General features: G+C 42.5%; 1 protein-coding gene across 1 annotated transcript in view; it reads left to right on the plus strand.

Moving 5' to 3' along the window:
* The window catches only part of LOC135225778 (F-box/LRR-repeat protein fbxl-1-like), a gene marked incomplete in the record, with an annotated part of 240,007 nt that overhangs the window by 102,231 nt on the left and 121,535 nt on the right, over positions 1-16,241 (plus strand). Inside the window, 2 exon segments of the mRNA XM_064265244.1 lie at positions 6,603-6,806; positions 7,068-7,183. Coding sequence (XP_064121314.1) covers positions 6,603-6,806; positions 7,068-7,183 — 320 coding nt within the window.

Below are 16,241 nucleotides of genomic sequence, written 5' to 3' on the forward strand. Positions count from 1 at the left end.
AACCTTTGCGACTTATGAATTGTTTTACGGCCTTAAACTACTAGCCAGCTGTCGATAATAGTTTTACTTGAAAGCAATTCTCAGATGTTATGGCATTTCATGAATTGCCTACCAACCATAGGCTACTGGCGAGATGCTGATAATGGTTTGACTTTAAAGTAATTTTCAGTTGATATGAAATTATTTTATTATCTTTTCTTTAGGCCATAACTTTGGCAATTTGCACAAGGCTTTGTAGAAGCAAGTGATAATTTCATTAGAAATAATTCTTGGTTTCTTTTGCAATAATGATTTGTTTATTGGACATGTGGTTTGGGTAAGCCTCCGGTAGATAAATTTTTGACAAATGCCTTCACACCTAACTTTGCAGAAGAACTGAAAGTTTTAACACTGAAGATAATGAGAGAATTGGGTGTTTTGTTGACTGCTACGAGTATGCATTCTCGACAGTCAAGAATCAGCTCACGTCACAAAGCTACTAGCTTGCTGGCTCCAACCTTGGGCGCCAGCATCATCCCCAGGCTTACACCCTCTCTCTTATCTGTTTGGTGCCTAGGATGACCACCCTGGTGCTAATTTTCTCTTACTTGCCTCTTGCCCCTGCACCTGACTCCCTTGCTCCTTTCCATACCTTTGCCAGTCGTGTGCCTTGGTTAACAGATGTTTACTTTGTAATAGTGAAGTGCAATGTAGTGGAGGAGGTGTCTACTCATGCCCTAATGCTCCTAAACAAAGGTCCCCGTCAAATTCCCCCTGCGCAAGGGAGGAGGCAATGGAAAGGCATCTTACTGGATGTGTAACAAAGGAAGAAACTGTATGGGCCTATCAGATCTAAACCTGGGAGGAGGCCTATTTGATAGGATTTTGTCTTATTTAAATCAGTGACAGCTGCAGTGCACCTTGCACAAGCAATTCTATGTATGAAAATGTTGGGTCTTATTGTAGGAAAATACAAATTTGTTTTCAAATTTGATATTTTTATGCATACTACAGGTATACTGCATTTCCATTGAATAGGAAACTTTAGGTTTTCATGGTTAACTATTATGTTATCTTCTTTCCCACAGTTGTCCCTACTTCAAGGGGACTGTTCGCTATGTTGTGTATTTTTTTTTTATTATACAAAATACATAATTTCCATATATGTTTTAGATATATATAATACCTTCATCATACAAAAATTTCAAGTCATTTGAGCAAAAACTTTTAGTTTTATTAGCAAAAATTATAATTTGAAAAAAAATTTAGGTAGCGATTTCTCCGCTAATATGACATCAGTTGTATTGAAAATCATACCATAAAAACTACTTTATATACGGAATAATCCTGTGCGAACAGAATTTTTATTTTTTATTTTTTGTATGAATTTAAAAAATAATTTTTTTTTGTGTAAACTCAAAATAATTGTAAAAAAAAGAAAGAAAGAAAGAAAAAATTGGCTCACAAGGAATTATGGGATTTTTATTCCTCTTTCCAATGATCTCTTTCTCTCTAAAATTGGATAATAAATAAGCGAGTAATGGCTACCAACATGCAAATAAGTATGTTTTTGAGTTATGAGCTCCCAAAGATTTGCTATGTAAATTTTCGCTTTTTTCTTATAAAAGTCAAAACAACAGTATTATAATTACTTTATTTGTACTTTTATTGTTGATTTCTACATCAAGGATCCTGGTCCTCCCCCTAAAAGTGGTATTAATACTCTAAGCGTGACACGAGACAATGATGCAGACGGCGTGACATGAGACAATGAGGGAGCTGATAACAATGAATTTTCGTGTTTTCTTTCAGCACACTCCTGGCCTTCGCTAATTTTGCTGGCCTTAGTTGCTGAGTAGCCTTCTTGATCTTAGGTAACTTCGGTATTGCTTTAAGTTCACTAAGAAGTTATAAAAATAATGTAAATAGCTAGTATCAAACGCAAGTGCGTAAGTGCGTGCAACTACTTTGACGTCTGTGGCGTAACTGAGTCATTCTCCGAGTCTCGCCTGTAAATAAGCGCTCTGAGTAGCTCGCTCTCACACTACCTTTCATTGCTACCAGGTGTATGAGAATTTCGAAAAAAATCTGATAAAATCGCTGTATATATGCAAAAATAAACACGCAAAAACGATCCTGTCAAACTCAGTCATACAGACGACGCAGTTACAATGACGTCATCATTTAAAAAACGCTATGTCTTCATTATTTGTAAAAATAATTGGATGAAACTTCTGGAAAGCATGCATGGCATGTTTCTGCATAGATACAAAGAATAACACTATTTTTTATCTTTTCAAGTTGACATGTCATCCGCCATAGCGGACGGTCCCCATAAGGGGTTGGTTGCGTGATGTGCCTATTCCACTGCCTTCTATCAAAAACATCATCCTCCACCAAACCTTTTCTCTCCATATCTTCCTTCACTTTATCTCGCCATCTAATTCTTTGCCTCCCTTTTGATCTTCCTCTTACAGGTTCCTCCCAAGCCCTCTTCACTCCCTCCTTGTTATCCATCCTCAACTCATGCCCATACCATCTCAATCGTGACTCATCATCTCTAATATTTACTAAGCCTGCCCTTCTTATTTTATAATTTTCCATTCTCAAGCAGCGATATTCCCATAATCCACCTCAGCATTCTCATCACTGTTCTCTCAAGCTTTACTTCCTCTTTTCTTCTTAGAGCCCATGTTTCTGCTCCATACATTAACACTGGTCTTATTACTGTGTTATATATCTTGACTTTTACCTTGGTTGGCATTTTGTTATCACACACTACTCCAGCTACCTCTCTCCACTTCCCCCATGCAGCTTTTATCCTACTGTCAACTTCAGCCTCACATCCTCGCTCTTGGGTTAAAGTAGATCCTAAGTACTTAAACTTTTCTGCCTGTTCTATAATTGAGCATCTTCTATCTTCTATTACTATTCTCTGTCTATCTTTCCTACTGCTCAGCAAAGCTTGTTTAATTTACATTCACCTTTAAGGGGGGCGTCCGCCTATATAGAAATACTGCTCCGATTTTTATGAAATTAATATATGTTATACATATATATAAGGTGATGTTCCAGAAAAAATTTCAGTGATCGAATGATTATTTTGGTTTTTATTTAAAAAAAAAATAAAATAAAAATTTAAAAATGTAACTCTTCCTTTATTTTTCGAGCTATTGCAATGCGGCTTTATACACAGAAAGTAAATCATAGTAGAAAAAAAATGTTGGGAACAGTTTTTCCATTTTTGGTTTATTTTGGATGGGGGGCGAGGGGGAATTTTCCCCCCCAAATTTTGTTGATTTTGTTATCACGAGTTCCTCGTCAACCTAAGCAAAAATCTAGCCCCAACAAAATATTCGCCTTTCTTTCCTCTTTCTAATGGTATATTTAACTTTAAAATTGGCCTAAAAATAAAAAAGTAGTTGGCGTTTGAAGTGCAAAAAAGTGAAAACTGAGAAAAATGGCCGTAAAGTTCAACAAGTGTTTTTTTTTGGCACTCCTGTTATAAACTGATCTTCGAGCAAAACCATGATACAAACAAATGTTAAATACTCACTAGCGATTAGTTCAGACTGCCTTTCCTTCTTTCTAATAGTTCTTGTTGTTTTTTTGCTTGGTTTCTGGTTCCAAGTCCTCCCCCTAAAAATAGGTATTATTCGCTCAAGGCGAGGGTATCATCAAGTACCACCTGACTCTTTGTTGCCTGGTTTGAAACCAAGCAAGTTTGAGTTTAGTATCTTCCAGGCTCATATTTGTGGCTCATTTTCAGTCGTTTCTTCACGTTTCTTGTCCTTTTCGTCTTGGAGGTTTGTTTTTCAAGTCTTTTTGACTCTCGAACACTAAGAACTTTTTCTATGCTTTTACTGGTGCCAAACAGATGCGTCAGTAGGTTGAATTTCTCATAGCCGAAGTTATGCTCGATTGACGTTACCTGTGCACAAAAAAGCACTCTATTTAGGCCAAAAAACTTTGTTTTGGGCACTTCTGCCATAGCACCCCATGAAGGGATTCATTAGGGTTTTGTGTGAACCCTTTCAAACATCGCTGTAGAAGTGCTGGCGATGACAGGTCCTGAAATACTCCCTTTACGTATTCATACAATTCTGGTGGAAGTTTTGACAGCAAAATCTTTTGTTCTTTGTGAGATGGTGGTTTCCTTCCATGTGCAATGGCCCGCTGGTAAAAACACCATGACGACGTCCCTTTGGGGCACAAGTTATGGCGCTCCTTCCGATCATCTGATGACGTGTGATGGTAAAAGGAGGCCATTATTGCACGTCTCATTGTTTCTACATCAGTGCCGATATTATCTCTGATTGCTTTCCCATAAAATGATTGAAACTTTTCAATGGTTGTCTTCGTAAGCTTGTCTCGCCCAGCCAATAAACTTTTCTTTACAATCTTGCCTGATTTTTGAGTGAAGAGTTCTCTCGCAGCTTTCTTTGCTTTCTCAAGCCTGCTACCCATTCGTTTATGCACATGATTATGCATTCTAATAATTTACTTGATGGCCATCATACGGTCCTCTACCATCATTCAGTTCACACACAGCTGTGTATGCCTTAGAATCACCATCTCCCACAAAGGTTATGTATCGGAACCCGTAATTTTCTGACCGTGACCACAAACGTCTTGCTTCCATAGCACCTGCTAGACCGTCAAAATTCTTATTGCACTTGTGCTTCTTCTTCTCTTCCCCTCTCTCGCAGATTTTGCAATAATTACTTAGCACAATCACGTCTATGATAGTTGCCGTATACACTTCTATCACAAAACCAACACCTACATGGGACTTGTGGCCCCGGGTTAGCCAAGTCCCATCGAAGGAAACTTCGATGTTCATCATACCATTTTCATCAATCTCAGCTAATCCTTTCTCTATATAATATTTCTTTATGTTCTCATGTGCCTTTGCTTGATATTTATCCATGTGCATTTTCATTTTCGTATACAAAAAGCTGCAATGTCTTGAATATGACCCCGCTGAAATAGGGTCCTTACCTATAAATCCACTTCTTTTCACAAGCCCAGCTTGTCCGACACCAGAAATCAAAGAATGATATATTTCCTCAACATTTATCTCACTAAATTGATGATGTACAGAGTTTCCATAGCTACTAATTCGCCTTACTGGGGCATCAGCCGTAAACATACATGATTGGCAATTCATAAAAATATCAGTATCCCATCTATTGGCAGACATATCTAACTTTAGTTTACCCCTACAATTTCCTTCCTTGCATCTTATATACGACTCTATTTTCTCTAGCTGAGATCTAGATATAATGAATTTGTCATCATATACTCCCTTTCCATCATCCTTTATTACATTCATTAACTGCGAGCGTAACTGTGACGGGGAAAAATACTCAGTTGACTGCGCGGCAGACGACGTGGAGGCAACAGGGGCGGGGCTCTCAGCAGCCAAAACAGAGCCTCGTGTTGTTGTTGTTGTTGGTGTTGGTGATGGTGGTGATGGTGTTGCTGCCGGTGGTGATGATGGTGGAACAGCGCTGGAGACATCAACCAACAATAGTGGTGGTACTGGCGGCGCTGCCACATCAACAACACTGTCGTTAGTCGTACCTTCGACCCTCTGTCTCTTTTTAGCAAAATTTGCTAAACGGGCCACAGTTGCACAGTTCTGTTTCGGCATATTGTCCCACTTTTTCACTCTAGTACACAGACAAACATATATAAATTGTATTTAGTGTTACTTGATGTAAGGAAACAGCAAAAAACACGGCAAACAGCGAAAAAATGCTAGGAGTAAAGAGCAGCGTACCTCCCCTTTTGCAAGTATGGGACACACTGACATGGGTTTCTGCTGGGTATGGTGATGCTACCTGCTCAGAACACTCATTCATCCAGAGATCGGCCATTGTTGTTGCCAGACATAAGAGATTAGGCGAAATAAAAATCAAAATAATTAATAAATTAGGCGGATAAAGGACGAAATGAATATAGTCATTGGGAGCCAAACGTCAACCCTACGTCACTGTGTGTAGGGGGTGGGGCTAAAACCCCCTTAATTTTAATATTTCGAAAAAATGGTTTGGCCACGTGATAACAGAGGTGTTGCTCATGTCTTACGGCCATTTAACCAGATTTTGAAATTTTCAAAAATATTCATAAAAAATCATAGCGGAAGCCCCCCTTAAGCCACCTCTTTAAAGACTCCTGTCACTCTCCAACCCTTCTCTGAAAGTCCTCCTCATTTTCAGTAGTAATCACCAGATCTTCGGTGTACAACTCCCACAGCTCTTCATACCTGATCGCTTCACTCAACACATCCATGACCAGCACAAACACAAAGTTTTCTGTTTCCCCAACTTATGTTAACACTTTGCTTGTTCGTTTATATATCATCTCGACCAGCCTAACCAACTTTTCTGGGACTCTCCTTTTCCTTAAACTCCAAAACATCGCTTCTCTTGGGACTATTATGTTATCTATATGTAATTAATTCCTTATGGTTTATAATTGTAATTCAATTATTGGTAAGTATTTGGGGGTATCCTAAGCTGTTAGTGTGCTAGTTTTTCTTTATACTGTGGCAGCAACAAAGTTTAATACAAAAAAAAATGAATCGTAGCATCTATATTACCATTTTACCTTTTCAGTTTGTAGAAGATGGCAGATGTTGATATTCAAGTTGTTTGCAAGACGCACAAGTTTGAATTTATGTAGAGAGACTGTAGGATTATGTGGTCCATTATCACGAAGTATAGTGGCTAAGCTTCTAATTTTATCAGGACCAACTCTCAAAGAACTCAAAGTGCAAAGTATTGACTACAGTACACGACACAATATCCTAAGAATGATAGGTAAGATCATTTAAGTTTCTATTTCTTTCTGTGATTCTTTTGATACTTCATAGTTTTGTCCAAGAACTTCCATTCCCTAATTACATTTAATGTACTTGTTGGTTGTAACATGAATTTAAAGTATGTAATACATGGTTGGACTGTACATATTATTATTGTGCTATTTTATTTTTTCAAGGTAGGTTTTTTCATATGAATTAAGGGTAATTGATTATAAAGATCAAGTGTTTTACAAGTATATTTATTTAACTTGAATTGCAGCGCAGCTGTGTCCAGAGCTTGAGAGCCTAGATGTTACACAAGCTTTGGGGATTAATTTCTCAAATTTGAAATTTTTAACAAAAGGATGCAGAAAGCTGAAGACATTTATAGCAGAGGTATGTATTTTTTTTTTATTGAACATTGATTATATAAACTCTGTAACTTGTGGGAAATAGTTTGCCTGTATTTCAGTTACAGTAACAACTTAGTGAAGAGGTGGGGGTCCTAAACCGCCAGATAAATAATGAGTTCCTTAACCCTTAAGGGACAGGCTAAATATATGTATATTAACCCTTTAACGCCGATTGGACGTATTAAACGTCGATATAAATTGTCTGTTGGGTACCGATTGGACGTATAGTACGTCGATATAAATTTTTTTTTTTTTAAATTCGCAAAAAAATAATTATAGGCCTACTAGGCAAAAACTTGAATCATTCGCATTGGGGGATGCTGGGAGCTCACGGATCAAGGCGTTGTTTTGTTTACAATCGTTACCCAGGCGCGCAAGCGCGAATTTCTTTCTTTCTTTCTTCTCGCACTAAAAAGTCTCGGCGACACATCTCAGAAATTATTTCGTCACTTTGACCTGATTTTTGACCCATTTTATATTTGCCATTACATGGAGTATTATATATGAAAATGTGCCCAATTTCATGTAGAATACAACCAAAAACAAGTCATGGTTGTAGCTTTTCTGGGCTCAGCTCGTGTCGGCCTATGAAAGTATCCTTAATATCATTGTTTCTAGGCAAAATTAATCTAAAATTACCAGAGAAAAACAAAATTAAGAAAATGTCAGTAAAACTGACTCGCTCACTCTATAAAAGAAGTGTCGGTATGAGAATATAGGCGAGTGGGATCACTACCACGAGTCATTCACCATTTAGACCTTCCAACATAAAATCCCCACCAGAGAGAGCTGATACGAAAGGGTGATGCGGCCGCTACTACTACTACTACTGACGCCACGGACAGCAGCGCCCCTAGCGGTCATCCTTAATCATTAGGTTTACACGCTTGAGTGCTTTTTTCTCTCGTGCCGTGTTTTTTCGTAATTCTACCTTGTATTCATCATGGAACGTGCAGCTATCGCATCGGCTAAGTTAAGTGCCTCATAAGTAGTATTTTACTGTATTTTAGTCTTCCAGGGACCAGTATTTTCCTTCTTAATAGGTCATATACGGTCTCCCGGTTGACTCGTGGCGGCAGCATGCCGCCTCGTGTTAAGATTTCCCGGTCTCCCATACTGGGACATCTTATACTTATGGGCTTACTATTTCACGTTCATCGTTTATTACATCGTTTTCATAGCTAGGACAGCCTTTTTACCATTTCTCTTAGTTTGGTATTTAGGGCTATACTGTGTTTCTGGCCCAGCATCCCGGCTCTTGCTCTTCATCGGCTATCGCTGGCTCCGAGTAGTCAACTGTTTCTCGGAACAGGTTGCCTCCTCCTGGGCTTCTTTCTCTTTTACTAAAAGTGTCTTTTCCCTTTTACGATGTATTATTAGTTTTATTTAGGGTGTTAGGCTAGCCTAGGTGCATGTACCATGTGTTGGTACAGTCTGGTTCACGTGGCCCCTCCATGGTTGTGTTGCTATTGCGGCTTAGGCCACTTGCGATCACGTGTTCCATAGCACCTTACCCTTCCCCTTCCCTCCCTACCAGGTATAGGGAGTGGTCTGGGGGACTCCTTGGTTGACATGACAACCACAGTAGCCTTCCTCCCTCTCTCTCTGAGGAGGCCAGGAGCTCCCTCCCAGCTGGGGTTCAGGGCGACCACTTGTCTCGGGTACCGGGTCACCGAGCGGGTAGTTGTAGGGACGGGGAGGGGTAGGCCACCCCCCCCTCTCTCTCTCTCCCGCCGCGTTACACCGGGACCCCCCACCTATTGCTCAGTCCCACCCTTCCCCTACTGTAATGAACGGAGCCTCCGTTGCAGCCGGGGGCCCCTTTGGTTATAGTTTCGTCTGGCTCCGCCAGCGGGCGGGGTGGTTATTACTAGTGGTCTGTTGCTTGCCTACTATATCCACTTTTTTCCGCTACCGGAGGAGAGCTCTCTCCTTACCCGGGCACTCTTCTAGTAGACGGGGAAAAAATTCATACTTCGTTATAAATATAAGGATGTACCCTAATTTTACGGTGAATTTTAGTTTTAATTTATTTATGTGTACCATCTCCGTCGTTCTCCGTCGTGGTTTCATGGCTCCCCCACCACCACCTGGTTGGATATTTTTCTCCTGTCTCCGGCGTAGCCTTAGACAACTCCAACCGCCTAGTTACCACACGTATTATGGCGGGGCTCTGGTTTAATCTAACTTTCACGCTCCGGCATGCAGCGGAGCAATTGTTAGGCTGTAAGTGTGCTCCTGATACTTATGTATCTTTCCACTTACAGGCTACCAACTGTCAGGTCCTGGGGTGCAACGCGACTCTCTACGACCCCTGCGCCCATGAGGAGTGTAGGACTCACGCCCCGTGTGCCACGACCCACAATGGTCTGATCGTCTGGCACCCAGAAGCCTGCACCATATGCTACGACCTTGTCAGTCAGCTGTTGGGGGGGGGGTAAGTCTACTCTTAGACTTCTTGGTCGTATCACTAATAACACTTAGTTATAAGCTTGTTCAACCCTGTCTCCGCCGCTAGAAGCTTCATTTCGCCTTCTCTTTCAGGCTGCCGCCGTGAAGGAAGTCGCCTTGGCAACCCTGAAGGCTTGGGTGGGCGGCTTCGGGAAGAACGCCGCCAAGGGCCAGCCATACATCCTCGACAAGAAGCTGGCCATTCAGATCTTCCCCGGTGGCAAGTCGACCGGTTATGTTGACCCCATCTCGGCGCTCCTCTCATAGCTTCGATACAGCAGGAGGTGCAGCAGGCGTTTCGGGTCCGCCTCCACGCAGGAGCCGGTCCCAGATGTGGCGAACTTGGACCTGAACATCGAGCCTATGGCGGTAGGGGCAGAGGATTTGTTGGTTGAGGTAGGTGTGTCGGGGGCGCCAAGGTCTTTCCTTGGGCGCTCCTGGATCTTCTTCTCCGTCCCTTCTACTGCTTCTTTCCAAGGCTTTACGGGATCTGAGATCCCTGCCTGCTCTCCCGCTCTTTTTCTGTACCCCCGAAGGTGAAGGGACCATAGAGAACAGAAGACCCTCCACAAGACGACTTCTAAGAAGTCCGTCGTCGTCTTCTTCAGCAAAGAAGTCTACGACTTCCTACGCTGACGCGGTGAAGGCAAAGCCGAGCTCTTCGTACTCTAAGAGCTCTAGAAGCAAGGCTTCTAAGGAGAAGGCTCGCGCTCCAGCCGAGCCAACGCCTTCTCCGGCCTCCACCGCATCCACTCCGGCAACGCCGGTTGGAGTGGCGGGACCAGGCTCCTTTGATCCCACCGCCTTCTCGGCAGTGGTGATGCAGCAAGTGGGAGAGATGGTTGGCTCGCAGGTGTCCGCCCTCGGGACCAGGTTTGAAACAGATGTTTGCGCAGCTGTCAAACACCCTCAGTCAGTCTGGCCAATCCATTCAGGATCTCTCTAACAGAGTTAGAGAGCAAGAGGACCGTGTTGCTGGCTTTCTCAGGTTCCTCAGCCAAGCTCCCCCGTAGCAGGTACTGGCATTCTGCAGTTTACCTCCATACGAATCCCTACAGCCTTCTCCATGGCTAACCCATGGAGAGTGGCCGCTTATGCTCCATTCAAGGACGGCATGATCTCTGTCCCGAAGTGTGGAACTCGAAGAATTGAGGACTTCGAGTTTTATCCTCCTGGATTGACTCAGCCTTTCATTGGGTATGCTAGGCTGACCGTGGCTGCTCTCACTAGAGAGGACAAGATTTCCCGAGAGAAACGTGCTGTAATAGTAGGGAGCACGCACAGCGGGAATGTGGGTTCACTGCCTAGAGGATTGGGAGTGTACCAACACTAAGCTCCAGGCTTTCAAGAGTCCTTTCACTATTTTCGCGACGGAGGAGGAGGCTTCTCTTCCGTTCGCTACCAAAATAGTGGAAGCGACTCTTCAGGCAGTCCTCAAGGATGAGCCCATGCCACAGCTGAGGGAAAGCTGAGTCTACTTCTTCTCCGCTCTTCCCAGCCTTTGGAGAATTGTGGGAGAACTTGCCTGCCACGTTCACGATTGGTAAGCTTAAGCCAGACTGCGCAATGGACCAGTTTGGCGAGAAACTTCCAAGGCTGCCTGATACTCTGATTCAGGCTGAGTTCGATGCTCGAACTAGATTTGGGAGGTCCCTTAACTCCCGAATCATCACAGAAATGGCTGCCCTGTCTTATGGCACAGAACCGCTATTCAAGATTCTGGCCAAGTCTCAGCTCCAGACAGTACAAGCTGATGCTTTCGACTTCTTCCAAGCTAGGAGGAACTGCCGAAAGCACGTTCTGCAGGAGGCCACTATCAGGCACGGAGCCTTAATAGACTCCTGGCTTCCAGCATGTGGGGTGGCGGACCACTCTTGCCCGCAGAGTCCGCTGGGTGAACGAGGTGCACCATGAGCTGCTAGGCTCAACCAGAGCCTTAGGGCTAGGTGGGGCATCTATTCCAAGAGGAAGCATGAGACCGCCCCTGCTGCTGGTAAGAAACTTAAGAAGTCTGGCAGAAGGTTCCAGCCTTACCAGAAGCAACAGCAGTTTGTTCAGGCGTCCCAGTTACCCAAAACAGGGACAGCCATCGACTTCAAAAACAGGTCTCAACCCATCCTACCTGTTGTCCCCTCAGTCTCAAACGTCAACCTCCTACGCAGTCTCGCCGGCCTTCAACTCTATGTATGAAAGCCAGGCCTACCCAGCCTTTAATAGGTTTTCTAGGGGTAGCAGGGCGAGGGGCCACTTTCGCCAGCGTGGCACAGGGAGAGCTGCAAGAGGAAGACAATTCAGAGGAGGGCGCGGAGGTCAACCCGCCCAACAACAGTGAGGCTCCCCAGGTAGGAGGGAGGCTGTTCCTCTTCCGTCACAGGTGGGGTTCAGCAAATGGGCACAGAGCATCGTGTCCAAAGGATTGGGTTGGAATTGGATCAAAGATCCCCCTCCAATCAAATCATTTTATCAGGAACCATCAAGGAATTGACAGATTATGCGGAGGAACTCCTTCAGAAAGGAGCTATTGCGAGAGTCAAGCATCTAAAATTTCAAGGTCGCTTATTCAGCGTGCCAAAGAAAGGCTCAACAAAAAGAAGGGTAATCTTAGACTTGTCAAAGCTAAACTCTTTCATTCGTTGCGACAAGTTCAAAATGCTTACCATCTCGCAGGTACGGACCTTCACTTCCCCGTGGGGCCGTCACCACCTTTCTATCGATCTTACAGACGCATACTATCATATCCCTATAGCCAGGCACTTCCGTCCATTCCTAGGCTTCAACTAGGAAATCAGACGTTCTCATTCAAAGTGATGCCCTTCGGTCTGAATGTAGCCCCCCCAGGGTATTCACGAAAATAGCAGAAGTGGTAGTTCAACAGTTGAGAACTCAAGGATAATGGTAGCAGCATACCTCGACGATTGGTTGATCTGGGCACCAACGGTCGAGGAATGTCTCAAAGCCACAAAAAAGGTAGTTCAATTTCTGGAACATCTGGGGTTCCAGATAAACAAAACGAAATCCAGACTTACTCCAGAGTCTCGTTTTCAGTGGCTAGAATCCCAATGGGATTTGTCTTCCCACAATCTGTCAATTCGGTGGCCAAAAGGAACAAAAGAAATAGCCAAGTCTGTGAAACAATTTCTAATGCAAACAAACATCAAGGAGAAACCAGGAAAGAATCCTAGTTTCCCTTCAGTTTGCTTCAGTAACAGATATACTCCTGAAAGCAAGGCTGAAAGATATAAATAGAGTTTGGCGATCGAGAGCAAACGCCAAATCTCGAGACAAGTTGTCAATAATTCCACAGATCCTTCGCAATCAGCTACGTCCATGGACAAAAGTGAAGAACCTTGTCAAGTTAGTACCCTTCAATATCCCCTTCCAGTGTTAACCATTCACACGGATGCCTCCCTGTTCGGATGGGGGGGATATTCTCAATTCAAGCAAGTTCAAGTTAGGGGACTTGGTCAGCTCAGTTCCGCCAGCTTCACATAAACGTCCTGGAAGCAATGGCAGTATTTCTTACCCTGAAGAGACTCCTTCCCCCGAAGAAGTCTCATCTAAGACTAGTTTTGGACAGTGCAGTGGTAGTACATTGCATCAACAGAGGAGGGTCCAAATCCAAACACGTAAATCATGTCATGATAGCTATCTTTGCGCTAGCAGGCAAGCACAGATGGCATCTGTCCGCCACTCACCTGGCGGGGGGTCGGGGGTAGAAATGTGATAGCAGACGCTTTGTCCCCCGGTCAGTCCTCTGGAATCAGAATGGTCCCTGGACGACGGGTCATTACCAGTGGATATGCCGGAGGGTCCCAGGTCTCCAAGTAGATCTCTTCGCCTCACAAGCGAACCACAAGCTTCCTTGCTATGTGGCCCCCAACCTGGACCCTCTGGCTTATGCCACGGACGCCCTGTCGTTAGATTGGAATCAATGGAGAAAAATTTATGTTTTTCCTCCAGTGAATCTTCTTTTGAAAGTCTTGAGCAAGCTGAGGACTTTCAAGGGACTAGTAGCTCTGATTGCTCCAGACTGGCCAAAAAGCAACTGGTATCCTCTGCTTCTGGAATTGGGTCTCCGACCTCAACGGATTCCCAATCCCAAGCTGTCGCAATCAGTACAAATGAGGACTGTGTTCGCTTCCTCAGGAATCTTCAGACCCTAACTTTATGGACTTCATGAAGTTTGCGGCTAACAAAGTGCTAACATTGATCCGCAAAACATCCTCTTCCTAGAATCAGATAAAAGAGAGTCAACTATTAGACAATATGACTCAGCTGTTGAAAAATTAGCATCCTTCCTGAAAGAATCAAACACTACAACCATGACAGTTAACTTAGCTATATCCTTTTTCAGGTCCTTGTTTGAAAAAGGCTTAGCAGCTAGCACTATTACTACTCATAAATCGGCTTTGAAGAAAATCTTTCAGTTGGGTTTCCAGATAGACCTAACAGAATCTTACTTTACGTCTATTCCCAAAGCCTGTGCTAGACTTAGACCTTTCTCAAGGCCTACTGCAGTTTTTCATGGTTCTTAAATGATGTCCTCAAACTAGCCTCAGATACTGACAACTCGTCTTGTACATTCATAATGCTTCTTAGAAAGACGTTATTCTTATTAAGCCTGGCTTCAGGAGCCAGAATTTCAGAACGGTCTGCTCTATCCAGAGATGCGGGTCATGTGGAATTCCTCCCCTCAGGAGAAGTTCTACTTGCGCCGGATCGTAGTTTTTTGGCTAAAAATGAGGATCCCCTTGCAAGGTGGGCTCCTTGGAAAGTCATCCCACTTCCGCAAGATCCTTCTCTCTGCCCAGTATCAACTTTAAGAGCCTTTCTATCTCGTACATCCTCAAGATCCTCAGGTTCTCTCTTTATGAGAGAAAAAGGTGGTACTTTATCAGTAAAAGGAATTAGACAACAGATCCTTTACTTCATTAAACAAGCCAATCCTGATTCATTTCCAAAAGCACATGACATCAGAGGAGTAGCCACCTCAATTAATTACTTCCAACATATGAACTTTGAGGATCTTAAAAAGTATACTGGATGGAAATCACCGACAGTCTTTAAACGTCATTACCTAAAGTCCTTGGAATCTTTAAAATTTTCTGCAGTAGCAGCGGGAAACATTGTTTCTCCTGATACTGTATAGTAGTCGTAGTATAGATCCAGGTCTCCTTTCTACCTACCTCGTCCAACATGCCTCACCCTATCGCCATGCTACTCGGATACTCTAGCCTTAGCCGCTAGAATTATATTGGTGGATTGTCCCTTATTTTTTTTGCTAGGGACATCCTCACTATGTACTTATAATGTACTTCAGTGTTTCTACCCTTATTTTTATGCTAGGGTAGAACACAATGTGTTTGTATATTATGTAAATATCTTAATTAGTGAATCAAATTTTGTTATTTTGCCATTACATTACTGGGTATTACTATGTTTAATATAAGTTTATTTTAAGTACTTTATATTAATTGCTTTCTTTATCATGTCATTGTTTTAGGATAAGTTAGCTTTAAGTACTTTGTTTGTATACTGTAATGTCCCTGATTCACTTATATTATATATCTCTTTTTTACAACTGATTTTCATTTGTCCTTATTCCCATCTTGTCTGTTTCTCTGGTACACTTTCATAGGCCGACACGAGCTGAGCCCAGAAAAGGGATTTTGACGTAGGAAAAATCTATTTCTGGGTGATTGGCTCGTGTCGCCCTATGAAACCCACCCTGTCTTTTTTTACCCACCCTGCAGGACAAGATGTTCATAGATTAAGGATGACTGCAAGGGGCGCTGCTGTCCGTGGCGTCAGTAGTAGTAGTAGTAGCGGCCGCATCACCCTTTCGTATCAGCTCTCTCTGGTGGGGATTTTATGTTGGAAGGTCTAAATGGTGAATGACTCGTGGTAGTGATCCCACTCTCCTATATTCTCATACCAACACTTCTTTTATAGAGTGAGCGAGTCAGTTTTACTGACATTTTCTTAATTTTGTTTTTCTCTGGTAATTTTAGATTAATTTTGCCTAGAAAGAATGATATTAAGGATACTTTCATAGGGCGACACGAGCCAATCACCCAGAAATAGATTTTTCCTACGTCAAAATCCCTTTTATCAGTTTTGAAATATTTTCATATAAATAACAATAAGTGCCAAAATTTCAACCTTTTCGGTCAACATTGACTACCGAAATGATAAAAAAATGCAATTGTAAGCTAAAACTCTTATATTCTAGTAATATTCAATAATTTACCTTTATTTTGCAACAAATTGGAAGTCTCTAGCACAATATTTCAATTTATGGTGAATTTATGAAAAAAACTTTTTCCTTACGTCCGCGCGATAACTCTTCCGAAAAAATCATAAATTTTTTCGTCCGATTGTCGTAACGTTTGCACCATTTTAAATTAGCTGTTACATAAAGTTTTATATATGGAAGGGTGTGTAATTTTGTGTAGAATACAATTAAAAACAACCCATGGTTGTAGCTTTTATCAGTTTTTAAATATTTTCATACAAATAACGATAAGTGCCAAAATAACTTTCGGTCAACTTCGACTCAACCGAAATGGTAAAAAAACACAATTGTAAGC

Source organism: Macrobrachium nipponense, chromosome 13 (assembly GCF_015104395.2).
Source record: "Macrobrachium nipponense isolate FS-2020 chromosome 13, ASM1510439v2, whole genome shotgun sequence".
Taxonomy (NCBI): Eukaryota; Metazoa; Arthropoda; class Malacostraca; order Decapoda; family Palaemonidae; genus Macrobrachium; species Macrobrachium nipponense.